At 40.1% G+C, this 27038-nt stretch overlaps 3 protein-coding genes across 5 annotated transcripts; 1 reads left to right on the forward strand and 2 right to left on the reverse strand.

Moving 5' to 3' along the window:
- Positions 1 to 5480: 5480 nt before the first annotated feature.
- Positions 5481 to 12432, reverse strand: nsdhl (NAD(P) dependent steroid dehydrogenase-like). Its single transcript, XM_063491513.1, has 7 exons — positions 12234 to 12432; positions 11965 to 12126; positions 11560 to 11706; positions 11330 to 11458; positions 8340 to 8482; positions 6598 to 6700; positions 5481 to 6499 (listed from the first exon to the last, which is right to left on the reverse strand). Exons 1-7 carry the CDS (start codon positions 12252 to 12254, stop codon positions 6167 to 6169), a joined length of 1038 nt encoding a protein of 345 aa, XP_063347583.1. The 5' UTR covers positions 12255 to 12432; the 3' UTR covers positions 5481 to 6166.
- A 1645-nt stretch (positions 12433 to 14077) lies between these two features.
- cetn2 (centrin, EF-hand protein, 2) lies at positions 14078 to 16886 on the forward strand. Of its 2 annotated transcripts, XM_063491530.1 has the most exons (6): positions 14078 to 14182; positions 14310 to 14389; positions 14548 to 14712; positions 15162 to 15290; positions 15380 to 15517; positions 15741 to 16886. In XM_063491530.1, exons 2-6 carry the CDS (start codon positions 14387 to 14389, stop codon positions 15828 to 15830), a joined length of 525 nt encoding a protein of 174 aa, XP_063347600.1. In that variant the 5' UTR covers positions 14078 to 14182; positions 14310 to 14386; the 3' UTR covers positions 15831 to 16886. The 2 variants fall into 2 exon arrangements, with proteins under 2 accessions (XP_063347600.1, XP_063347593.1); XM_063491523.1 differs by lacking the exon at positions 14078 to 14182 and having other exon boundaries at positions 14189 to 14389.
- A 3932-nt stretch (positions 16887 to 20818) lies between these two features.
- On the reverse strand, positions 20819 to 26763 carry gcna (germ cell nuclear acidic peptidase). 2 transcript variants are annotated; one of them, XM_063484449.1, is made up of 13 exons: positions 26637 to 26763; positions 26178 to 26281; positions 24514 to 24625; positions 24321 to 24393; positions 24139 to 24191; positions 23984 to 24050; positions 23823 to 23893; positions 22951 to 23367; positions 22695 to 22845; positions 22436 to 22580; positions 21798 to 21933; positions 21418 to 21622; positions 20819 to 21308 (listed from the first exon to the last, which is right to left on the reverse strand). In XM_063484449.1, exons 2-13 carry the CDS (start codon positions 26265 to 26267, stop codon positions 21077 to 21079), a joined length of 1752 nt encoding a protein of 583 aa, XP_063340519.1. In that variant the 5' UTR covers positions 26268 to 26281; positions 26637 to 26763; the 3' UTR covers positions 20819 to 21076. The 2 variants fall into 2 exon arrangements, with proteins under 2 accessions (XP_063340519.1, XP_063340528.1); XM_063484458.1 differs by lacking the exon at positions 26637 to 26763 and having other exon boundaries at positions 26178 to 26329.
- Positions 26764 to 27038: the final 275 nt, after the last annotated feature.

A 27038-nucleotide genomic window follows, 5' to 3' on the forward strand; every position in this document is an offset into this window, starting at 1 on the left:
AAGGGCTTACCTTTTAGCCACAAATGCTGGACTGCTATTGATGAGCGATGTGTCAGGCATTTCTTGAGACCTTAGAGTTTTGAACACAAAGCCTGTGTGAATGCCTCCGTAAGTGCTCAGCAGGGCACGTCAGTGAAAAGAATTTCCCACTGCATGGGAAGTTTTAAACATATGCACTCTGTTCTTTTATGAAAGCATTACAGAAACATGCTGTATCTCAAGATAAGCATTAGAATAGTGGCATGAGAAAATACGTACTCGTATTTCTTTGCAGCTGAAAGCACGTAAGACCGTTGCCTGGTTGCAGATTTCCTCAGAACATTACTGGCTTTCTCCGTCCTGCAGAATGAATCAGAATAATGTTAATGTAATCTCTTTCCCGGGTGTCTAACTTCAGGATGCAAAGAGAGTCTTACCGCTTTTCCTGCTCCTCGAGGCTAAGCTGGCCCTCCTGTTTCTCTGCAGCAGACCGCACAGTGTGGGGCGCTCTGAGGAACAGAAGCACAAACATGCACCTTGTGAAAAGACTCTCTCATCCAGCTGCCAGCAGTTAAACTGGGACTCTGAATTTACGTTTGCTCACATTTTCTTGTAGGTATCTGAAGGCTTTTTGTTGAATTGCGGTGTTTTGCTGCAATAAAACCAGATAATAAGTAATGGAGGAAAGGTCAAACTGCTTGTCGATGCCGTGTTGTTCAGCTGCTCTTACCTAAAGCTGTTAGATGTTGGGGATGAAGGAGGCTTGTCCACTTTAGTGAAAACACCCCTGAAGAAAAAGAAAGAAAGAAAGTCCTGAACAAGCTCTTATTTCTTCATACAGTTTGTGTGTGTGTGTTTTGTTTGTTTATTTTTAAGTGTTCACTGTGATGGTGACTGCGACTCCACTTTGGCTGACTAAAATCTCTGTTTTTTATATATATATGTTTTTATATGCTTTGTGGTAAACTTTATTTATAACCCAGATGGTGGTGCTCAGAATATCAGAAGCCTTTCTCTTACCTGATAAGGTATCCGGATGTTGGCTGCCTAAACTCAAAACAGAGACTTGTTATCAGCACAGTCATGTTTCAGAGAACTGCAGATAAGCCTGTGACATTAAAAACCTGGGTTTACCTCTCAGTGTCAGACTTGGTTGGTGGCGGAGTAGAATTTGTTGGCGAAGACACTGGACTGGTGTCAGCAGGGGCTCCGCTCAGACGGCTGGCTTTAACTTCCGCTATCCTGCAATGGAGCTTGGTTTTATCTTATTTTTATTTATTTATTTTGTGACAGAGTGGAAGATAACGGGATGATGGGTATCCTGCTTAAACAGGGGTGTTTACCATGGTTTCTCCTCCTGCGTTTCATCCTTAGAGTCATTGCTGCGTTGCAACCAGCTGGCGTCTCCTCTCAGCCTTGTCCGGACTTTGGTGGTACGCAGCACAGCCGCTCTGTCTCCCTCTGAGATACAAACATGTGCATATCACACACCCGCGCACAAGCTCACATTTGAGATATGATACACACTATATGCTGCATCATAATGACAGCTTAATAATTGTCTGCTTGATAGCTTCTAAGACATACAGTCCCCCTTTGGGCCAGAAGACACTATATCATCAACCACTTGTAGTTTGCCTTAAATCAGGGTAATAAGTGAATTTATAGCCAAGAGCCCGGCACAGATGCATAATACTCCCAGCTTTTATTGGAGGAAACACATCATCTCACATTAAAATCAAAATCTGCTCACCTTTTGACATGCTTGTTTCACGGGGTTCTAACTCTCTTCTTTCTTCTCTTTTCTTTGCAGACCACTAAATTATATATTCAGAGAGATGATTGGCATCTTGTAAAAATAAGGTGTGTGATGTGAACAGTGAGTTGCAACTTTGTTCCCATACTATGTCCCCTCCCATTGAGAAACATGTGCTGTGTCAAACATTCCTCAGTTTCATCCTTAAAACATGCCGACGATCCTGTCCGTCCACTTTCCAAAATATGCAGTGACTGACCAAATATGAATGGACGCAGATAGGCATTCTGTGTATCTGACACTCTGTAACAATATAAACTGGCCCACATAAGATTAACCTGATTACACAAATATTGCTTTCTATTCACTCATTTCCAAATAAACTGAGCCCCAGCTATTTAGGATCAGAAAAGAGAAACGAGTTGCTCAGAGGCAAGCCCACGTCCTCAGGGGAACTTCAGTAGAAAGGGGAAAATACTAATGAAACAATCGCAAGTGTTCCCTTATCTGAAAGTAGACACAGAGTAGAGCTTATGCAAAACTGTGGAGTGTTGCTAAAGTCAGAATGCAAATATCACTTTTAAAAAAAAGTCCTTCCTTAGGCTGTGAATTCATTCCCTTTGGAGTAATTTGGCACAATATCTCTTGAGGATTTTCCTGAATATTGGTGACAGAACAAACTGAGGGCTCAGAGACCATATTTATCTTCGGTTTAGCACATCAGTCTATAAGAGATAAATGATTAATGAAAGCCAATAGCATTTTAAAGGAAGCCCCGAGCACGATAGGAAGCAATCATGGCAAAGAAACACCCAGAAAATGAGAGGGCAGACTCTCATAATGAACACTTTCAACAAACAGTTTATGTAACCCAACCAATCGCTCTGACACTTTTAAAATACACAAAATATCATGGCATGAATAAGTAAACACCAGAGTTCCTACCTGCTGTCACTTTATATCCAGCACAGGAAGATTTGTTGAGAATCTGTGTCCTAGTGAGTGTGGTTGGTGTGAACAGAGGAAAAGTCTTTCTCTGTCTAACAGGTGTCTCAGCCCGACGTATTAGCCAACAGGTACAGGCGTGAGCACTAACAAGCCCAGCCAGTCAAGGGAGGTAGATATGGGGTGGAGCAGCGTGTGTTTGTCTATCCACTTGTGTGTGTGTGTGTGTGTGTGTGTGTGTGTGTGTGTGTGTGTGTGTGTGTGTGTGTGTGTGTGTGTGTGTGTGTGTGTGTGTGCGTAAGAGAGGTTGCTAAGAATTTATTTCTGTTTACTACATCTGGGCTTTGTTCGTGGATGACAGCAAGCACATACCTGTCGTACAGGTGGCTGGCAATCAATGCTTAGAATGAGCAAGGCATAGGGGCAAAGACAAGGTGCACTGCATGGCATACATAAACGAAGCGACACACAGCAACATCTCCTTTGGGAAACGCTCGTCTCATGCTCACTGAGTAGGAAAACCAAGGAAGCACACGCATTAAAACAAGAACACGGCACAGAACCGAGATAATGAAGAGAAACAGCGGTCGGCAGTAAAAATAGAACACAAGCTTGGAACATTCTTAATTTTATTCTTAAAGCAAAGGTGTTTTATACTTTCACGTGTGTTTCTGTGAAGGAAAAATCATGTATGCTGGCGTGAACATTGAATTTTTTTTATAAGCTCTGGTAAAGGTCATTTATGGATTACCCTGTGCTTTGCAATACGCAGGATATCCTAGGAAGAAAAACAGATGAAAGCCCATTGTAAACAAAATGTTTGCTCAATCCGAGCGACTATATCCATGTTTGTGTAAGAGAAAGGCAAGGATGTGCCTGCAATTGTCGAGCAATTTTTTTTCTCCTACAAATGGCAAAAGAACACTTTCTGAGCATTTGGCCACAGTTTCAACTTTCTGAAACCACACTGTGCCTTAGAAAAAGCACAAAAAACCCATAAACAGTCTGTGTACATATTTACGAGGCCGTTTCAAAATCACAGAAAGGGTGTAGATAGGTTTCACAACACGTCACAGAAAGTAGGTGGAAGAGGAAATTGGCAACTCTGAATGCCAAAGTTTCGCTCTGGCGAGCACACTTGCAAGTGTAAATGCTAACGTGTATTATTCACCTGGATCTCTCTCCCTTGTTCCCTTGTAGAAGAAACCAGTCAGACGGCCTTGCCCAGTGGCTCTGACTCTAGCAAGTGAATCATTAGGGTGCTGCTGGCTCAGAATTATAATGAGAATGCAAAGTATCTGAACATAACCCCCACCTTATTCTCACCACACCAAGACAAGGAATGACAAAAATGCTGAACAGGGAAAAGACAAACTTAAGTAATGTAACCAATACATTTAACACTGTGAAAACGAAGCACGTCAGTGTCGACGACTTCATTAGTATCTCAGCTTTTTCATTTCCATGTAGGAGATGGATGTGTAAATATTAGGATTATAGCTGTGTTTTAGTATTACCCAGCCCATCATTGTTTTTAATGACGGTGCTTGAATAACACAGTCTCCCTGACTCATCAAAGCACACGCCATGCTTATGACACCCAGCATCTAACAGCTGAGTGACTGGAACCTGTGGATGTTAATCTAGTTCACATGATAATGTCATATCAGAATTTTATTAAACTGATGTGCATGCATTTACCTGTGCACTGAAACCGCTACTGGTGGCTGCGTTTATTTCTCCTCTTACATCAACTCCGATGTAAGAAACGGTGCACTCAAATTCTGCTAATTTTCTCCTCAGGATGTCGTCCCCGTGGACAACAACACAAGATACCGACCCAAGGAAGTCTTTTGGTACAGAGGTTAGCAGAGGTTTGTTCTCTCATAGCAGCAGGAACAAGATCCTGGGTTTGAATCCACTGCCTGGCCCTGACCTTTCTGTGTGGAGTTCACAGATTCTCTGTGGGTGCTACAGCTTCCTCCCATGTAGGTTCAAGGACCTACACATTAAGCAGAATGGTGATTTAAAATTGGTTGTAGGTGTAAGTGTGAATCACTCTATTAGACATGTGACAAACAGGTGCATCCAGTGCGTTCCCCATCCCTCACCCTATGACAGCTGAGATGTTCCAGCCCATACTGGATGAAGACATATGAATGGTTGGATAGTCATAGGGAATATGAACAGTCCCAAAAAAGTACAAGTGTTGTTTAGGATATACTTGAACAGTAGTTCCCCCTTGGGGAGTTCTGGAGTTATAGCAGACTGCAGAGACTATATAAAAATAACAGATGGTTCTGCCCTGCGGGTAAGGTGTGGGCAACTTTGTAAAAGTGCTGCCAGGTAAGCAAAGAGCAGATAATAAACCTACACTAACTACTACATCTACAACTACAAAAACAACAACAAAGAAATCCCCTTGGCTTCAACAGTGTGTAATGAAGAGAGACCCAAATGTATTGGCTGTCAAAATACTGATTTCTGTCGTGACGCCAAACAAGTTAGGACTTGTTTTTTCCTGTAATGTCCCACACTGCAGATGCATTTCTAACCAATTAGTGTTTCAATGAAATTCTGTAGAAGTTTATGGCTGAAGGATGTGTCTGAGAGCCTTGTTTGCGTGGGCATGTTTGCAGTGACGGTGCAGTCAATTCTCTTAGAAAAGTTTTCCACATACTTCTGGAACCTGACTGCAGGGATTTGTCCCCTTTCAGCTACGAGAGGATCAGCGAGGTCAACCACTGATGTTAGGCAATAAGACCTGGTTTACAATCAGCCAGTTAACCTGTCCCAGAGGTATGTGGCGGGGTTGAAGTCAGGGCTCTGTGAAGGCCATTCAAGTTCTTTTCACTCCAAACTCTGAAAAACATTTCCTAAGAAAACTTCACGTTGTGCATGAGGGCATTGTCATGTTTAATCAGCAAAGGACTTTCTGCCCAGACAGTTGGAACAAATATGTAAGCACACGACTGTCTACAGTATCGCTGAAGATTTCACTTAACAGCATGTCAGAAACTTGTGCAAAGTCTGTTCCAGGCCAAACATTCACATAATCATATATTGTATTACACACATGTAAATATATATGTTCTATCAAGAGCATGTGGAGGAATGTATGAAGGCATTTTGAAATCTCAAGAGCAGCATCTCAGTGTTTACAAGTACAAAAGAACAGAAGACAACAAAAATCAGCTGTGATCACTGTACTGGCATTAAGAGTGGATGTACTCTGCAGTTTGCGTATGATCAGACTGCAACAAGGACACCAGTACCAACACCACCTGCTGCCATCTACTGGTGGAAATGCTACATGAAAAATAAAAAAGGCATACAAATCCTTCACATGGTGAAGTTTAACTATCACTAGTTACTTCCATCATTTTCCATTTAGTATAACCACATCACATTATTCTCATTATGAGTTTAATTGTATAAATGCCCAGAGCTCTACATGTCTCAGCAGTCTGTAATTCCAGCCTCCCGTCAAGCCTCGCATCTGAGATGAGGATAGCTCTCCACGGTGCGTGCAATCGCATTCTTCAGGCTGACTACCGGTATGTAGCCCAGGTCTTCTTTGGCACGTTTACAGCTGTAGTAGTGGTGGGTTCCAGCCAGAGCCACTCTCATAGGTGTAAAAGTTGGCTTGAAAGATATTAAAGGACTCAAGAAAACAGAAAGCAGCCAGAGGAGAAGGGCCAGTCCGTACACCAAACTGTAAGGGAGGTGGTAGCGGGGAGGAGGATATCCAAGACCCACCAATACTTGAGACATGAAGTCCCAAAAGCGAATTGGCTCATCGTTGGTTATGTGATATGGCTGGAAGACAAACGGAGAAAAATTAAAGTAAATTAACTGAATGAAAAGCATGTTAACCACTTGGTGCCACCACTGCTGTGGATTTTATTTTAACTCACCTTCCCACATATGGGGGAGTCTGCTCTCAGCCGTTCAGCAGCCAGAATGTGTCCATGAACTACATTCTCCACAAAGGTAAAATCTACCAGATTGGTTCCATCACTGAAGGAGATAAAAACTAATTATTTAACTGAAAACCATCAAGAAATCCTTTTTGAAAACAAGTACTAGGATCTAATAATTAGTGGTAGTAGCACGCTTTCATGCTGCTTTCACAGGAATTACAATGTTAAGTAGCAGTTGTCAGATGCTGCTAATCACATGAACTTCATCAGTTCATCATCAGCAAGTGCGAGCACTGCTATGAAAGCATACGTTTTAGCGCTTTATTGGCATTGAGCAGTCAGGTGTGTGGTAACACAATGCCACAATTCTCCCAGGAGTGAACGATTCAGCAAATTCACCCCAAGGTCAGACTGAGTAATATTCAGAAAAACTGCCCCCCCCGCCCCGCCCCAAAAAAACCCAAGAGCTACATCTCAGACTGTACATGTGTAAGTTGGCATGTTAAAAGTTAAAGTTCATGACAGTACAATTAGTAAAAAACTGAGAAAATACAGCCTATTTGTAAGGACTGCCAGGAGAAAGCCTCTTCTGTCATAAAAGAACACGGCAGCACAGCATAGGTTGGCATAATTACATCTGAAAAAACTACAAGAGTTCTCGAACAATTTCCTTTGGATGGACCAAACCAAAGTTGAGATGTTTGAACAGAATACACAGTGCCACATTTGACAAAACCCCAACGCATCATATCAGCACAAACATGGTAATGGAGGGAATCATGATTTTGTGCTCGTTTTGCAGCCACGGGACCCGGACACCTTGCAGTCAGTGAGTCGACCATGAAAAGTATTCTAAAGTCAAATGTAAGAACATTCATCCGACAGCTAAAATTCTGGCAAAACTGGGTTACGCAACAGGACAATGATCCCAAACACAGCTGAATGGATGAAAAAGAACAGAATCAGTATGTTGCAATGAACCAGTCAAAGTCCACACCCCTTCCTGGCTGAAATGCCATAGAAGGCCTTAAACAGAGTTGTGGGTAAACATCAATGAACTGAAGCAATGTTGTAAAAAGGAGTGGGCCAAAATTCCTCCACTTTTATGTGAGAGATTGATAACGTCATACAGAAAGCAATTCAAGTTTGTTTTGTTTTTCACGTGGCTGTGTGGGCTGAGCCACCATCTCAAGGCTGCTGTCAGCTTCGTATTTCAGAAACACCAATACTTCACTGATAACTTACCTTGTTTATTAGAAGAGAATGCTAAAATCCTTGATTCAACTTGGTATTGTTTCACCATCAAAACCCACTCAAGACCAAAGAAAGCCTTGCTTTCAAATCCTACAACTCCATGTTGTCACTTTCTGTCAAATGCTGTGAGTCCAGCCTTCCACACCACAAACAACACATCACAGTGTTTTATGCTGAAGGCAGTACATGCAGATGCAGCAGCTGCTGGCTCTCTCAAATATATAAAATATATTGGGGGGGTGTTTTTCTTGTCTTTTTTGCTGACGCAGGCTTTACTCTGAGCTCTTATGACACACGTGCACTGATGTTGTCAAAGAAGCACAGGGATTGGACTAAAATCAGCAGACCTTCAGATCATCAGCAGTGATTGTTGCTGAATTGATTATCATTTAGTCTTATCAGTTTGTTAGGTGTGTTTTATCAGATAAAAGCTGTTTCTTTTACGTGAGTGATTATTAAATATTTAAAATGCTATGACTCACCCAATGATGAATTTCATTTTGCCCCTGCGAGCCGTGTCCACCAGGATGGGAACCAGCTGTGGATCTCGAGGACCAAAGATGCCGTGAGGCCGAATTGCAACTGTGAGGAAGCCCTTTTGCTTGTCACAAGCCTTGAGGACCAACTAAACACAAAAAACAGAACAGGATACAGCTGCAAAAGAGTGTCTGCAACTTCCAGACTTCAGCTCTAAACCCCTACAGGCCTCGCTTTTCTCAGACAACCCACAGAATAGCAAATGAACAAGAAACAAGAATTAAGGAATAAAAATTTGGAGGGAAATAAATGTAACATTTGGACTCTCTCTGCACTAATACGCATTAAAAAACAAGACTTTATTCACTCCCAACAAGTACAAAAAAAATGATCAGATCATGGACTTGCTTTTACCCAATGACGGCGGTCTTAAGTCAACTCAAAGGCTGAAAGGAATTGAGCCTTTATAACGCAGTCATCTTCAGACATCTTCAGACATCTTCAACTAAGGACTTTCTTTATCGAACTTTATAAATTTTTATAATAAACCTGCAAACAGGGTAGCAAGCTAAAGTTAGAGGGCACCTTTATCGTGCATTGTTGGGTATTTGATTGCTATAACAGGGGAGACAAAAAAAAAATACATTTTCCTTCATAAATGAGAGACTACAACAAGTACATTAGTCACATTTTGACAAAAGGGACATATACATGTGCACCAACTAACAATACAATTTGTAACATTGTCACTAATATGAAAACTATTTAAATTATTTTAACGCAAAAAGTCAGAGTGTTGCAATTGGTCCCCTTGTCGTAATTGCATCAAATCTAAAAAGTAATCACATTACTGTGGAAGTATATAACAAAGTAAGTTAAAAAAAAAAAAATTTCCTATGTGCTTTTGAACCTCATCATTTAGATGTCAGGTATCATAGGCTGTGCATCCAAGCCAAAAACCTGTTTTTCCATAAGGCAGCTGTTCTAGCGGTGACTAGATTTGAATTCTTTGAATTGGCTCTGATGGTTCAAGAACAGTTTTTAACCTAACTTACGTTAATATAGAAACCATTAACTTGAACGTTAAAATGTTACCAGATTAAATATTGGATCTTAACAAAATAATGCAACAAGATCATGTGGAGAATGCATGTATATATGCATTTAAAAGCAAAAGAAGTGAAATGTAGGCTATTATATGTTTATTTTTTCACATGTTCCCTGTGGGCTTGCATGGGTTTCCTCTGGGTACTCTGGCTTTCCCCCACACTGTCCAAAGACATGCAGGTTAGGTTAATTGGTGACTCTAAACTGGTTGTAGGTGTGAATGGTTGTCTGTCTTCATGTGTTAATCCTGTGATGGATTGGCAGCCTGTCCAGGGTGTACCCCACCTTTTTCCCTATGACAGCTAGAATAGGCTCCAGCCCCCCATGACCGTGAATTGGATAAGTGGAAGAAGATGGATGGATGGAAAAAGAGGTATACCACCAAAACTTCATAAAAAGACCTGAAGGTGGTACTGCTGGGTCAAATTGAGGGGAATTGATAGAATTCTGTTAACTGCAACAATCAAGTGTATCATAGTTAGATGGCTCAAATGTGGCCCTCCATTGTATAACAACTGAGTAATGAAGATAGGAAGATATGTCAGATGAAACAAATAATATGTTGAGAGTTCAAAAAAAGATCTATTCATCATAATATGGCATGCTGAGATGAGTCAACTTACAGACTGGAAACAATACACATATCTGTGTATTCATGCATTCATGCACACACCACTGTGAGGTCTTTGTTTCTCGTTCTTCTCTCCTCCTTATGCCGTTATATTTGTCTTAAATTATCTATTTTAATTTAATCTATTTAATTGCATTTGCATCTCCCTAATCTGCATAATTACTCCAGCAGTTCTGTTCAGCCATTATCAATATGAGGGTTTTTTTCTATGTATCTACGGCTACGTTCACACTGCAGGCGAAAGCGCATCAAATCCGACTTTTTTGACCCTATGCGACCCATATCCGATCATGGTATGACAGTGTGAACGGCACAAATCCGATATTTTCAAATCCGATCTGGGTCACTTTCGTATGTGGTACTGAATCCGATACATATCTGATGTTTTAGAAAACGACTGCTGGTTGAACGGTCATGTCACATTAAATCCGTCTTTTACGTCACTGACACAAGACAGACGCCAATTAGCAGCGCCGGAGAAGACATCGCGAACGCTTCCTGGCCATCCCGTGTAGATGTAAGTGAAACTGTTGGGAAGACAACGTTGGAGAAACGTGAACATTTTATTTGTACTGTATAATCTGCAGATTCTGACAGAAATCTGCAACTATCCTTTGAAGAACCGCTCCTCTAAAACAGCAATAAGGATAATTGTTAGGTTATTTACATTATTATGTAAATAACAAAATAACTTAAAGCAAAAATTGGGAAACGTAAAGTCCAAAGTCTTTATATTAAGGGCCATCAGTCAAACAATATTGTTTCCTCTGGGTCTAAACAGAGCGCGTTGTGTGTGACATCTTCTTTTGCGCATGCGGGCCGCTTTGAGGGTTCACACTAGAGCACGTTTGCTGTCGCATTTTATTTGTAGTGTGAACAAGCAGACAAAAAAATCGGATTTGATCAAAAAATCGGAATTGAGCATTAAGACCTGCAGTGTGAACGTAGCCTAACTGTACAGATACAAACAGTCTAGATGAGGCTTAAAAATGTGACAATAGAAAACAAGAGGCTAAATTATACTTGTAAATGCATTCAAATGAAATGCAAATGAAGAGTTTATTATTTCTCCTGTTCTCTCTAAAATGTATGACTGACTGCATCAAAAAGTGGAAATTAGAGCCTTCATTTCACTCCTACTTTGGTTTAAAATAACAAATAAAATTTTCTCTCTTGCCTTTGGGCTACAGTGCCAACTACAGGGCCTTGCCAGTCACACCAACAAACTCGAATACACCCTCCTACGTTCCTGCCTACCTTCTCCTGCTCAATTTTGGTCTTTGTGTAGTAGTCAATGGGCTTCTTCGCATACGGCAGATCCTCTCTCCCGTTCTTAATGTCAGTCCCCTCAAACACCACGCTGGCACTGCTGGTCAGGACCAACCTCTGGCAAAGAAAAAAACGAAACAAAACTGCACATTAAAGACACTTTGTCTTCTCTTATTCTCTAAAGAGTGAACTTTAGGCACCTAAATGCTGTCCCTCACCTGTACCCCAGACTCTATGCAGGTCTGGATAACAGTCTGTGTGCCCTGGATGTTGACCCTCTCAAACAGAGCACGGTCGTCACTGGCAGGCGATGGAGAGGCACAGTGAAAGACCAAGGACACATCCTTCAGCGCTGCCAGCAGAGCCTGGAGCAGAACAAAGCAGGCACCTGGTGAAATTTGGTTTGCATTTGTTTGTCCTGGGGCAGGAGTTTTGTTTTAAGGATATCTGGTGCAAGAATGAATTAGCAAACTGCACATATAGAAGTCTTTACTCTTTAAACTGACCCGATAAGCAATAAATTAAGGCGTTTTAACCCGATTATCACCCAACATTTTGTGGTCTAGCAATTTTTTTTCTTTTTTGACCTTTGAGCCCTCAGAGATCTGAAAGAGCAGCCTCACTTGTTTGTCGCACAGGTCTCCCTGGTAGAAGGTGACGCCAGGCAGCTCGTAGCTCTGACGGATGTCAAACACAGACACAGAGTAGCCTCGGTCCAGCAGCTTCTCCACCAGGTGTCTGCCCAAGAAACCGGACCCCCCGATGACCGCACACCGTTTACTACTCTGTATCAAAACAAGCAGGGGGCGATTATTGACACGCACGTGAATATAAACGGCGCTGACATAAAATATCAAAGCACAACTGGGCTGATAATGATGTTTCAACTCACCGGTCGCACACGTGTAGCCATGGGAAACCAATGAAAAGTGACCAACAAGTAAGTAAACCGTGGTGGGTCTCAGGCAGCGTGGGGAAAAGTTTTGCGTGGAGAAAATCGATGCTCAGCGCAGACAAGATAAATGTGACGACTTTTCGTACAAGAAGCATGCGACACTGTTTCCTGTGTCATATACCTGAACCCAGCGAGCCCGAGGAAACCGCGCACGAGCCACCTGAACTGTTCAATCAGCTGAGTGAGAACTGCTCTCTCATTGGTCAAGTCACGAAGCTGACCCTTGCGAAAAGCCAGTAGTATTTGGGATACGTCAAAGAACGCCACCACATTGACCAATCAGAGGGCAGAAGCTTATTTCAGCCGCCCACCAGCTCAAAAACCACGCCCCTTGAATCTAACTTCAAGGAGCCAGCGTGAAAATCGTGATGTTTGATATTTAGTAGCCCTATATTCAACATCTTTTCTTCAGTATATCCGATATCTCTCCTCTGCACATGTCCAAACCATCTCAGCCTTACTTCAAACATTTTGTTCTACAAGCCACTCAACCTGAGCTTACACAACTACCAAAAATGAAAGTACTGCAAGTAGAGTGAAGGCTTTATAATGTGAGGCGTGTTTGCATATACAACAGTGATAAAAATGAAGAATAGAAAAAATGACGTTAAAGAAAAAAAAATCTATAAAACTGAGATCGTGCAAAAGAGCATGAATAAATAATATGCACACCGTGAGTCTTAGAAACAGCAGCAAGAAGGTATAATACAGACGTGTGTTTGTGAGAGTTTTACAGAGAGCAGCGGAATTGATTTCTTGAAGCATTCTTTATGGCAGCAGGGTTCAGTAAGTCTGAGGGAGAATGAGGTCTGCTGGGTCTGCTGGGTGGAATGAAGCAGGGGTGATGGATTGTGCGTGACTGAGAGCAGTTATATCAGTGAACCTCTGCTCTTCACTTACTCCAGCGCTTCCAGATTCAGGCCAGTGATGCTTCCAGCCTCGTGGATTAATTTGTTGATCCTGCCGGCATCTCTGGCACAGATCTCCGCCATCTCGGTGCATATATTACAAGATCTGTGCTTCAGCATAAATAACCTGCTCACATTGGATGCAAATATCACAGAGTGCAGAAAAGTGTTAGAAAAATTTAATAAATAGATATATAAATAAAATAAGAAGAGCCTTCTAATTGCAGTATTAAACTCCATATAACTTGGACTAATAACTTCTCGTTTCATGCTCTTCTTTATTGATTCCGGAGAAAATTATGCTTTTTCCACGTCGTGCTCATCCTTATTATTATTATTATTATTATCATCGTGCATTATTGTGAGCAATGATGAGTTTATATAAGATTGTATTATATTGTGTTGTATATAAGACTTTTATTTCCTTTTTATCTTTTTATCTTTATGTTGTCTAGTGTACACTGGGGGCCCTGGGAACATTGCAATTTCAAATTCCTGTCTATGATCTGTACTAATGGTTTTTGACAATAAAACTGACTTTGACTTGATTTATTGTCTCATCAGACTGTTTTAGACTCTCAGTGTGTTTCTGAATCCCTAGCACGGAGGAAATTAAACTGATTACCACGAGGAATCACACCATTTACAAAATGAAATAAGATCATATCTATTTAGGTATGACTTCCCAGATCTCCACATTATCTCCAAGCAGCTTCTATCCGTGGCACACCTTCTGCGCCGCTGTGAATGTTGTTACCGTAAAGAACCCCGTGATTCTCACCAACCAATCAGCTTTTTTCCCGACTGTTGCGTTTGATTTCTACTTCTCGTTGTGCCTCGGTGCATCCTTTCTCTAACTCCTCCACGGCCAGGAACCACTGGTTGTCCGCTGGTACAAAGGGTAAACAAATCAAACACCCGCTTCGTGACACAAGCTGGTTCGCCTGCGCTTTTCTTTTTTCATCCACATTGTAGCAGGTAGGCTGTTACAGCGAAATAAGAACGATGCTTTACTGTATAACATATTTCTCCCAGACTAGGTGTCATTAAAGCAGTGATGTAAACTGGAAACCGCTTTATTGTCTTCCCCTTCCCAAAATGACAGCGTCACAGCCCAGACGAAAACAGTGATTGGCCTAAAAGATCTGCAGCCAGATTTGCCAGGTACACATACAGCAACTGATGGTGAGCGAACATATTTCATTATCTAGTAATTACGTAATTCCGTGTTCGTGTGTGACATCTGACTGGTATAACTTGTAAACCGGCAGTGGTTAGGTATGGGGAAAAACACGTTTTGAATACAATACTTTATATTTTTCCTCCTGTGTCCCCACCACCAGGCAACCGTTGCCAAGAGACCATCCCTGCAGGGTCCGGTGCCCCCTCCTCGCAAGAAGACAGCCCCCAAGCCAGAGCTGACGGAGGTACAGAAGCAGGAGATCAGGGAGGCCTTTGAGCTGTTTGACACTGATGGCTCTGGATACATCGATGTGAAGGAGCTTAAGGTAAAAGATCTCATGCCCTGATGTCTGCATGTTCAGTTAGCTGCATATATAGTTATTTGGTACACTCCTCATTTAGTGCTTCATTTAGCCAAACTTATTTAAGTTAAACTGAAATGATGACTGTCGACCCAAAGTAAAGACTTTGTCCACTATTTTGAAAGGGCTTAAATATATAAGGGGACAAAATAAGTTCATTTTTGAAACGTTTTTCTGCTGGTAAATACTCATTCTCAATGCACAGTGATGGACTCTGTTTGGAATAATTGTTTGGAAGCAACCTTACAATCTTTTATTTGAAGTTTTTTTTAACCTTTTTTTAAGACCGGCTAAAGACCAGATTAACTATTATTATGTCCCACTGATACGATACATAATTTATCCTGCCGCTGCTAAGGAAAGATAATTACCCATGTATGCTTTGAATGTCTGTGTTTCTTACTCTGTGCCAGGTTGCCATGAGAGCTCTGGGATTTGAACCAAAGAAAGAGGAGATCAAGAAGATGATAGGTGAAGTTGATAAGGATGGCACAGGAAAGATCTCCTTTGCAGACTTCCTCACTGTCATGACACAGAAAATGGTAGACATGTGTTGCATTGCTTTTAATTCTATGTTACTAAAGAGTTGTATAGTCCGGAGTAAAGTACTCTCCCTCTTCTCTAATTTTAGGCTGAAAAGGACTCTAAGGAGGAGATCTTAAAAGCTTTCCGGCTGTTTGATGACGACGAGACGGGCAAGATATCATTCAAGAATCTGAAGAGGGTAGCCAAAGAGCTTGGGGAGAACCTGACAGATGAAGAGCTGCAGGTGAGGCTCTACATCATGCCATAAAACAGCTAATAATAAAATATCAAAAGCATATTACTGTATCTAGCTGGTGGGTTGTGTTGACAAAGCCAAAGGCTGTGAAGGCAATTTAGAATAATGTCAACACAGCATTTGCTCGTGAATGCTATCAAGCCAGCTTGTTTTGCTTTCTCCATCTCTCAGTTCTTCTTTTCATTTCCTCGTGTTTTGTGTGTTCCTGCAGGAAATGATAGATGAAGCGGACAGGGATGGAGATGGGGAAGTGAACCAGCAGGAGTTCCTGCGCATTATGAAAAAAACCTGCCTGTACTGAAGCAAATGAAAGGCATTAAGGTTGGGTGGACCAGGCTGGATCAGTGTGAGGGTGTTTTGCTGCTCATCCATTTATCCAGAAAACAAAACCTTATTATCGTTGTATAGTGCCATACTTTTTTTTTAATCAGTCAAGACATTTAAGCTTCAAAAACTACAATCATTACAAAACCTTTAAAGACTTGAACAAAAAGTCTAGCAAAATGCCAAACCACCCTTCTTTGAGTTACATGACAACATACTGCCAAAACTGTAAGAGTACACCCTCTTACCTGTTACAATGCTGCATTCATTTATGAAGGATATATATTGATAATATTATAGAGGTTATTCATCGTGCCTGCACCAATACAGTGACACGTAGTACATTCCAGCGCTTTGTGTGATACTTTGTGCATTATGTTAGCATACTCGTATACCGGTGACTCCCATTACCGTCTCATGTTTCGGCTCTTTTATACTGGTTTTCCTGGGAAAATTTGCAATGCAGTGAAGGTGTTTGTTAACCACTGATGACTGGAGAGCGCTCTGTCTCATCTACGTGCTGCCTGTGGATTTGTGCCTGTGCCTCTTAAATGGGCAGTTCTCACAATCAGGGAAGCTGCCTCTTAGCACACCATCATCTTGGATCCCACACTTACAGGCCATTACACACCAAGTGCATTTTAAAAAAAGTGACATAAAATTTAGAATTTTTTCTGTTCCAAACTTTTACGGAAAGTTCGTCCTCAAAACCAACATCAAGCGATGATGAGTCGGTCCTGGGAAATTCTGGGTTCATCCAAGCTGTATCACGACTGCTTCCGGACATATTTCATGATATCAGTGGGGCAGTTTGAGCTCTTGTTGGCACAGTTGGGAACACATTCGTGAAGGCAGAGAAATTATTTCAGAGAGCCGACTGACCCAGAGCAGTGTCTGAGGTAAAATACTGTTATCTAACTATTTGTATATTCAGTACTGTGCATGATTCAAGGTACAGCACACTTCTTACCAACTGCCCCCCCCCCCAAAAAAAAATCGAGCTTGTTTCAAACATATAAATGACTGCATTAAGAATAGGTGACTCTCATAAAAATATTTTTAACCAACGAAATATTCGCACAGATTTTATGCGTCCGGTGTGTAAAGCCTCAAGGCTGTATAAAAAAAACATGGATGTAGCCTTGTGAAACCTTGTTTAGAAGCTTTCACTTGAACAATTTGCCTATTTCAGTTTTTTTTAAATAACTCTTTCACCCATAAAGATGACCATTGAATGCCTCCCCGTACCTTTAATGACCACTTTGACACCTCTGTATTTATCAATAAAGGTGTGGTTTGACCACCTTTAGTGGTCAAATAATTTCCAAGGGTAGTTGCATTTGCAGACACCACCTTCACTAAATTCTGACCAACACACAGTCATTTTGTTGGACAAGCAGGCCTGAAATGTGAAAAAAAAAAACCAGTCAGTTTAGAAAACAGCTTCAAGGGTTACTCTTAGTAGGCTTTTAACAGGTAACAGGTAACGCTGGGTTTAACTCTTTAACAGATAAAGAGTTAAACCCATGCTGATGTGAAACATGTGTCTGAGACCCTTATTTAGTGAGGAAGCTGTGTACTTAGCTTATAGATCAAATAAGTACTACAACAGTTTGTTTAAAGACATTTGGAACTACAAGAGCTGCCCACAGTGGCCTGTGAAGGAAATGCAGGCTTAAGTCAGTTTGCATTTGCTTCCCTTTCCAGGTCCAGAAGCTGCGTCCTTGTTTTTTTATATTCAGTTTTTGGTCACATTGTCTTAAAGTGATTGTTAATATATTTTCTGTCATGCTTTTGTGCGTATTTTATCATCAATATTCCTGAATGTTTTACATAATGTCTTGTGAATTGAATTATGTAAACAGCACAAAAGTATTTCAGTTAAAATTAAACCCATTGAAGCAATTTGTCCTCGTGTCCTGTTTATTTTTACTTTCATTTTTAAATGAGCATTGCTCATTTGAGTGGCTTGACTTTGGATTTATCACCAATTTTTTAAGTTGCATCATAAAACCTTGAATGTATTTTTTTCTGATGCTATTAAACACAGATTCTATGCGGTCTTCTGCTGCTGTAGCCATTCTGCTTCAAGGTTTGACAGGTTCTGTGCTCTTCTGCATATCTTGGTTGTAATGAGTGATTATTTGAGTCACTGTTGCCTGAAGTTCTGTCAGCTTGAAGCAGTCTGGCCAGTCTGACCTTCAGGAGGTCACCTTGACTATGCTTCAGTGTATTGTGTTGCTGCAATTTGTCTGAGTACTTAGATGTGATCTTTAATAAGCAGCTGAAGAGATATAACCAATCAAGTGACCAGTGAGCATATAAGCAGACTGGTTGTGCGTTAAGCCCAAGTAACACCTATCCAAAACAGCATGTTGTCATGTGGCCTCCAAACAAAATACATAAAATACACAAGTGATATTCTCCAGAGTAAATGACAGTTCCTTCCAAACCTTCCCCACATCCTAAAAGAACTGCTTTGATTGTCCAGATGAGTTGCTGAAAAAACATTGATTATGATGATTTAGCTCAAATGTTTGTGAGAATGATATCTAAGAAGGGTTTGGCTAATTAAAAAAAAAAAAAAATCTAAATGTGCAGACCTACCTGGAGATTATTGCAGAGGAGAAGGTGTATGAGGAGCAAGAACCAAGTGTGTCTGAGGAGTGACGGGGAGCGCGGGATGACAATGAGCAGAGGAACACTGAGCATTGTGTTCACGCTGTAGCTAGCGCACATACTGACCATCTTAATGAGGTGGTAGATGGTGGAGTTGATCTGTTCTTGGGCCTCTAGCACTGTCACATTGCAGGCAACATTCATGATATAAAGCTTCCACTGATGTTTAGCTCCTACAGGAAAACACATTTGGTTAGTTTAGGGCAAAGAATCCAGTGGCAAGTCTCCAGAATGTCTGTTGAGCTTTGCCACTTTTAAAATGGGGGAGAAAAAAAAGTAATCACTTCTTGATGTGGTCCTGGTTGCTCTAATACGAAAGCTGTATTCTGATGCCAGCACTAAAGACAGTACATCCACTTTTGACAGTGATATGTCAACAGGTGCTATTATCAGGACTGCATTTGCTTAGTGCAAACGTCTGAGAGGGTGTAGGTTGGTGTTAGGGGGGCGGGGGTTAATAATAAGGCATCTGTACTGAGCTGTTTTCTACATGTCAATATTTGCTTAATAGCAAAGGCAGACTCACAGAAAACAATGCCGTGCTCTTTCAACCTCTGCAAACATTACCGTACGTTTATTAGATACTTAAAAAGATAACATTTTACCAGCACTGAGTTTTAAACAGGGCAAAAAAGGGAAGAAATAAAAACCTCAATAGACGAGCAGGAATACAGTTTTTTTTATTTTTTTTTTTTAAATGTTACAACAGTTCAAAGCAGTTCAAACACCATTTTCTATTAGATGAACATTTTGTTAGTGTCAGCTACTTCAGTGACAACAAGACAAGACAAACCTCTGATAAGGAAGCTGACTCTCTGAGCAGTATTTACTTCTAAGGCAATAGTGTAGTATTTTATATTTCATATGTATTCATTTTGTTTTCTTTGTTCTTTTTAAACATACTTTAAGAAATTTGTAAGAACAAATCATGTAAGAACAAAACATACTTTAAGACAAGGACAGTGGCACAGGAAGGGCGACAGTACTGAGTGACCTCAAAGTGGCTGGACTGAATAAGAGGCTACAGAAGCAGACTGAAGGGACTGGAGAATCCTGCAGGGTGCAGTAATGCACCAAAAAGGATGCCAGCTGCCGTTAAACACCGAAGAAGAAGACAAAAAAACCCCACCGGAGTTGGTATGAAGGAGCAGAAAGGTCGGGATTAAGAAATATTTTTTCTTATTCTAAATTGAGAGAAAACATGTCCAAAAAAACTCAAAGACAGAGAAAACCTTTAGGAAGCTTTATAGAAGGGTAAAATGGCCTGGGTGAAGGATCAAGTTCTTCTAGAGCCTCTAAACAAGAGTAATTCATTTTTTTTTAAATAAAAAAGGCAACTTTGCTAAAGCTAAGTTTCAGCTTTGTGTTAATTTTTTTTTAACTGTATTATAATTTAAAATTATTATTGTTTTTGATTGTCAAAAGGAAATTTGAATTATGAGTTGGTTTCTTTTTACTCAGTTCAACAAGCTTAATTATTATTCATTAAAATTCTGTCTTTCTACATTTTTAAAATAACTTTTATCCTCAAAGTATGCAAGGTTTTGTTGTTATTATTATTAATTATAACATTAGCTATATTTAGCTACTTTACTTGTAGTTACTTTTCTTCAAGACTAATACATGTCCATCTTTTAGCCTGGTTTCTGCTGAGCAGTGTGGAGATGCCGGGGATGCTGTTTGTAGCTGGTCACCACGCTGTCACTGGAAAACTGAAGCAGATGTGGTACTCCAGTCACCGATATTTATCCCAGAAAGAACCCCAGGTATATAGGTACCTTTAAAATTTGAAAAGCAACCAGCAGGTGAGATACCTTCACTTTTTCTCTGTAAATTTATTACAGAGAAAATGTGACATTTCAAGCACCAAGACCCTGCAGCTGCGTTTTTTTTTTAAACCAGAGACCTCCAACTCATTTTACAACACAGGCTAATAAGAAAAAGAAGTAGAATTTCAACACTGTCTCACTTTTTCTATATGAAAAAGAAATCCTGTTGTAGTAAATGAAAGAAATAAGTTAATAAGTAAAATACAAAAATCTATAGAAATCTAAATCTATGTTTGACACCCCTGATTTAAACTGTTTCATTGCTATAATGTGAGATGACGGCAGATAATCCAAACTGCCAGTAACCATTATAAGTGAATAAATAAAACCCCATTGAAGAATTAAACTTTATTTGAAGACTTGAAGGTGCAAAACAAAAAAAATGTTTTTAATTAATTTTTTTTTAATTACAAAAAAAAAAAAAAAAAAAAAAAAAAAAAAAAAAAAATCGCACCAGCACAGCATTAAAAGGCTCATATCAGACATTTCCCATGGCACTGTCACTTATTAAGTATGACATTGTTTGATGCCATCATCTACACAAGCAGACAATCAGAAACATTTACTTTCTATTCATTCAGTTTTCCAGTTACAGCAACTCTAATGATCAACAGACAAACAGAAAAAAAACATTGAGAATCATAGCTGCTCAGTAATGTAAGACTATCTGACTGAGATATTTCACAGGCTGCCTGTGTAAAGGACACATACTGGCTCAGCTTTGACTCAGTTTAGTCTTCGCGGCAAAGTCTGCACTAAGTTTCCGCATCACCTCTGCATGACTCTGTCCTGCTAGCTCCTGTCGTACACTTGAGTAATTTTCCTTGACAAAGTTGGCAAAAGGTGTGGGAGCACGTGGCTTAGAAGGCGTCAACAAGACAAGCTGACCAGTGCAGAGGGCGCACACAAATCTCTGCGTGTCCAGTGACTTGGAATGACGGCCGATCCTATGAGGAATCACAGTAAAAAAGGGACATTAATCAGGCTGAAATTAGCTCAAACGCACTGCAAACACACACAGGAGTAAAACGGAGTAAGTGATTTTGGTTTACATACGTGTTCTTGCAGCGAGTGCACTGGTACTGGAATTTGTACTTGATGTCATAGCTGTGGCAGCGCGTGACCATCGGCAGCTCCGGATGTGCCAGTGTTGCTTTGCGAGCATAGAGCTTCCAGAAGTTTCCATGCCCGTCCCTTACACCGTTAATCAGCCATGTTGCAGCATGACACATTTCATGTATCAGTGTGTCCCTGAGACGATCTAGCAGGGAAGTACAAAGACAATGTTGTCATACAAGTCGAGGTACCTCGTATATATGCGCACGCACATATTCAGGAACAACAGAGCACAGTAAGAGGTTCTAAAGCTCCACAGGGTCGCAGCTTCCCTGACAAGTAAGAGCAAATAATTTTAGGGGACCTTAGTAAGCCATTACCTGCAGAGTCACAGACTTTCTCTGACAGTTCTATGCGGGCGTAGCGGTTCCCTCCACCCTTTTCCTGCCCTGTAACGCAGTAGCCGGCTGTTTTACGCATCTTCTTATTCCAGGTCACTGACATATTCGCAGGGAGCTAAAAAGAAAGGAAGTTAGAAATAAATGAAAACAAAAACTCACTCTGTTAACAAAGACATTAAACAATGCAAAGTATAAATATTTTGTTCTTTACACAGAGCGTTTCATCATATTCAATTTACAATAACAATAATAATAATAAAAAGAATACTGGAGTTTTAAATTGTACATCAATATTGAAAGAACTGCAAGTTCATATCTTCATTCTTGAAACTCATTAGTGAGCATTTTATCATTTAGCACAACAGCTATCCTACACAAAAACAACCTTTGCAGCTTCAATATGTGACCCATCCTTGACTTGTTTATGTCTAACAACATAACGCACGATATATTACAGATGGTGGTTCTACTATGGCTGCCAATGGACTTTAGGCAACCAGTGAAAGCAAGGGGTATTTCACAAAGTCTGGAGATTTTCTTTTACGTCATGTGCATCAAATTAAATATTCCTCAACTTCAAATGGAAAACAGTCTAGTAAACAATGACTCTTCATTACCTTACTCTCAAACACTGTGGTGTTGTACAGCTGGTAGACTTTACTTGTGAGTGCCTCTTTGTTCTGCTTAAAGCTGCCCACATAGCTGGAGCTGGGATTTGTGAGCGACTGCAGGAAGCAGCCCGGGGTCTTACACAGCACACTCCTAGAGGGAAACGAACAGAGCAAAATGAAGACAAATGTTCGTGTATAAAAGAAAAAGGCTCAATATCTGGTGTCCAATTAGCGCATCCACTATTCATCTCCACAATTGACGCACTTGCTGGTTGGACCGTGTCTCGGCTCGCTCTGACTGACAGCGGGCTTCAAGATCGATGATTTTCCAGGTGTCTTCACACCTAATGATTTAGAGCCTGGTGTTTGGGATACAGGAGGAACTGAGACTGTCCCAGCAGGCTCCTTATTGCTCTCTAAATTTAATTGGAAAAAGGAGAGCAAGAGATGTGAGCCTGACAAAAAAACAAAAAACAAAAGACTGTCAGATTCAAACATTCAGAATTAAGTAGTTACTGTACCTTTGCTGTTGTTCGGTAGGAATGAATTCCCTATGAAATTGTTTTTCTTTTTCAGTCTCTCCAGCAGGGATGTAAACTCCTCCTCAGAACTGCTTGAATCATCCAGCTTAGAAGGCACTGAAAAAGTGCGCTTGGGAGAGATCACGACTGTTTTAGCTTCGTTTGAAGGACGACACAAAGGAGACGGAGCAGGAGGAGAGGGGAGTGACGGCGAAGTTTCATCGTCATTGCACAGAGGAGGAGTATTCTCACTGGTCTTTGGAAGTGACTTGGGCCTCGTGTGACGGGTTCTCCAAGTGCTCTTCACCACAATATTATCATCATCCTCATTGTCGCTGACAAAGACAGGTGAATTGAACAGAGACAGGGGTCGCCTTGTTTGAGGCTGGGATGTTGGAGTATTGGTCTTCTTAGGAGCTACAAAAAAATTTGAGACAAAATAAATAAATTAACAGACTTTTACATATGCATTTGACGCATATTTTAAAAAGCAGCAACAGGGAAATTAGAAAAAAAAAAAAGACGCCTGATACAGCAAAAAAAGCTTTGTATACAACCAGAAAATCATTTGCAAAGTGAAGAACAACCCTCTCCCGGTTTGTAAACCACACAGCAAGTGAACACTCTGTCACGTAGGCATAAACAACTGAGATGAGATTTTAGCTCATTTTCCTATTAATGAATTAAATCAATATCACCGTTATATTAGAACCAACACAACAGGTTGCCTTGCTGATGCAACTCCAAAGGGATTTGTTTCTCCTCCCGGGATCAAATGGTAAATGTGAAGGCTATGTCATTTATTGTTGCATGTGACATCTCCTGACATTATTTGGGATCATGCTGGAAGTGAGGAACAACAGCAAAATTACCTTTGAAAGATGATTTTGGCTCAACAAAGTCATCATCTGATGAGCAGTCGTCAACTATAAAATTATGGAAGCTGTGAAATTAACCCAGGGGAAAAATGTTTAGCAGTAAATAACATTTACTTCTGACGGGAAATAAAAGTGGAGGATAAAAATTCAATCACCTGTCCTCACTGCCACTTTTAGATGTCTTCTTGGGTTTGGTATTGGGAGTTTTTGCAAGCTGAAGAACTTCAATGAGCAAAGATAAAATATCCAAAAATTGTATTGGTGGGATATATAGACAAAATCTAACCAGAAGAAAGACATTAGCACTTACATGTTTCAAAAGCGGTATCGTCATCATCTGAGCTCACCACAACAATGCTTGAACTGAAAATAATAAAAGTGCTTTTAAATACTTTAGTTATATCATAATATAGTCATTAGTGTTAGAGTATAAATCACATAGAAAATCTAGATCAGAAAAAGACAAAATGCTTCATGAAAACATTTTCATACCTGCCTGTCTTTGCAGGACTGCGTGGCTTGTGTGCAGTGGCTTTAGCTTGGGGTGTGGCTTTTTCCATAAGAACTAAGGCATTACAGGGTAATAGGAAAAAAAATTAAATCCATACATGAAACCAAAGTCACACCTTTAAGCATTGTACATTCATAAATTTTTTTTTTTTTTTTAAAAAGTCCAAACACTTACACCTGTCAAATTCATCGTCACTGGATTCGCTCAACGCAGAGTTTCTCCACTTACTTGCTGATCCATGACCACTTGTACCAGCATGACGACTCTTACCAATTTTACTCATCAACTGCAAACAGAAGCAACAACAATAATAATGTTTATTTATTTATTCATTTTCAATCATTTACTTCATGGTGATACCGTCACTTTTAAACGCAAATCAAAACGTATACATATTTTTCTAAATATTAATTTAAAAAGAATATCCACCCACCCTCAGGACTCCCCCCCCCCCCCCCCCCCGTTTCCCTTGCACATTAAAATCTGAGGTGATGTTTGAACACAGATGTCTCAAAAGGATAACAATAAAGGCCTGAAATTTTAACTAATTTTAACTAATTAGGATCTGCAGTTTGGGACAAACACACAAATATATATACACAAGCAAAAAAATATGTAGCTGTTGAAATCGATTTTTTTTTTAAACCCATTTTTTAAAGTATACACACCAAGGAGTCTGATAACAGGTTAAGTTTGAAATATACTAAGAGGTATTTAAAACGCAACAAGTACTGATGTAAAATATTTTATACATAAAAACAAATATAGCAGAGCCAATATGAGAGAAAAGAGGATTAGAAATTCATTTCAGATGAGTAGTTTGCAAGTCCAAGTTACCTTGTCCATATGACAACAAGATCCTATCCCTAACCCCAAACCGAATGCAACGACTGCTACAGGCAAGCAGGGATCAAACAATCAGCATGCCAACTGTCAGAATGCTGCAAGAATTTTCAGATAGATAGATAGCTAGATATGAGAAAATGAGTTCCAGTGTCCTGCAGGTTTTAGATATCACCCTGGGTCAACAGGCCATTTGATTAGCTCATTACCAGGCCTCTGAAGAACTTCAAGACATCCTGAGGAAATAATTTAGCAATTTGAATCAGTTGTGTTGGATCAAGGACACATCTAAAACCTGCAGGACACCGGCACTCAAGGCCTGGAGTTGCCTATCCCCCCCCCCAAAAAAATCTGTAGATTTAACAAAATTATTTTCTTAGACATTATTAAAGTGCTACCTGAGTACCAACATTTTGACATTAGACTACCAATTGATATTCTTCTTTTTGTGTTGGTTACCATATTTGCTCAATCCCGCATAAAAGTTGAATGAAAATAGCATTTTTGTAACTAAGAATGTTTCTACAGGCTTCAGTTGACATTGTCAAATACAACTGTACTCTATTCAAAAATCTATTTTATACAAATATTTATTTAAGTAGCCAGCCATCATACAGTTTTTGATGCATCTGCCCCAAATTACAGATCGTGATGCCATGACATTTATTATGGCAGACAGAACATTGAAATTTGAAGAGTTTGTCTTTAATAGTTTTGAGATATTCATGTTGAAATAATTCCTCAGATGTAAAAGTGCGGAAAAAAACATTCTGGACGTGAGTCGACGAACTATTTAAAAAAACATGTATATCTCTTAAAAGGTATTTGATATATGAAGCTAAAAGGGAGACGATCGATCATCTCTCCTCTGTCTCAAACGCTGTACTTGTGAGCTGTTCTCTGTTCCAGCAACCCAGGCTAATAGTGCCAGTGTGTTTACCAGTTTTTAATGAAGTCCGCGATAATTTAGAGGTTTAAAAAAGTATGCAGCAAACCTTCTTTTCCGTTTCCTCCAGTCCTCCCTCATCCATCCACCCCATTCTTTTAGCCACTTTGTGAAAAGACTTGGACGTAGCATCGTTCATAGTTTCCTTCTAGTCTGCAATAGCACACAATAGCACGAGCCATTTAAAGTTTGCTCCAGCGCTAACATCAAGCTGGTGTTTTATAACATCATAAAACCACAGAGTGCGGCTAATTGATAGTTATTACCAAACATTTTTCATTTAACCAACTAATTTTTCTGGTTGGAACAAAATATATCTATATGGTTGAGGCGTTACAGCCTTTAGCTGAGCAGCGTTAGCGTTACCGTTAGCAACAGGGTCTCTAGCGTTAATCAACTAACATTAACTAGAGCTAGCTGGTTCATTTTCCCCCATTAGCACACACTGAATTACCGACTTATAAAAAAAAAAACCAAAAAAACCCGACAATATTTGTTATTTCATTACCAATTGCGCTTCTATTATAAGAGAAGAAGAGTGGCTGAGAGAATAGGGAAGCAACTACGACGTTAAATTTAAATCTTGTGCTCTATTGCACCGGAAGTTGTCACCGTGATATTGGACCAATCGTAGCGCGTTCGGAGTGGCACGGAACCATCTTGTCCACGCCTACGTTTGCAGGAAAATAATCACGTAGACAAATTCCACAGGAAGATAAAGTTCAATTTAGTTTTTAATGCAATTCTATTTTTAATAGAAAAAAATAATTAATCTGTCAAATTGATGTTCAAGTTACTGTGGTAGAAATGAATTACAGCAAGCCGTTATACGTCACCCAAACCAACTAGTCACACTCTAATATCATGGCTACCTAAACTTTTAAATGAGCCGTTTAAACTAATCTATGTG

This window comes from Pelmatolapia mariae, linkage group LG2 (genome assembly GCF_036321145.2).
Source record: "Pelmatolapia mariae isolate MD_Pm_ZW linkage group LG2, Pm_UMD_F_2, whole genome shotgun sequence".
NCBI lineage: Eukaryota > Metazoa > Chordata > Actinopteri > Cichliformes > Cichlidae > Pelmatolapia > Pelmatolapia mariae.

Coding starts and splice junctions, on each gene's coding strand:
- cetn2 (XM_063491530.1), top strand. Junction 14,713..15,161: donor TCGATGTGAAGGAGCTTAAG/GTAAAAGATCTC, acceptor ACTCTGTGCCAG/GTTGCCATGAGAGCTCTGGG. Junction 15,518..15,740: donor TGACAGATGAAGAGCTGCAG/GTGAGGCTCTAC, acceptor GTGTTCCTGCAG/GAAATGATAGATGAAGCGGA.
- gcna (XM_063484449.1), bottom strand. CDS start 26,267: ATGAACGATGCTACGTCCAAGTCTTTTCACAAAGTGGCTAAAAGAATG. Junction 24,192..24,320: donor AGTCCTGCAAAGACAGGCAG/GTATGAAAATGT, acceptor TATTATTTTCAG/TTCAAGCATTGTTGTGGTGA. Junction 21,934..22,435: donor CCACAGTGTTTGAGAGTAAG/GTAATGAAGAGT, acceptor CTTTCTTTTTAG/CTCCCTGCGAATATGTCAGT.
- nsdhl (XM_063491513.1), bottom strand. CDS start 12,254: ATGGCTACACGTGTGCGACCG. Junction 12,127..12,233: donor TGGCTACACGTGTGCGACCG/GTGAGTTGAAAC, acceptor GTTTTGATACAG/AGTAGTAAACGGTGTGCGGT. Junction 11,459..11,559: donor GCATAGAGTCTGGGGTACAG/GTGAGGGACAGC, acceptor TTTCTTTGCCAG/AGGTTGGTCCTGACCAGCAG.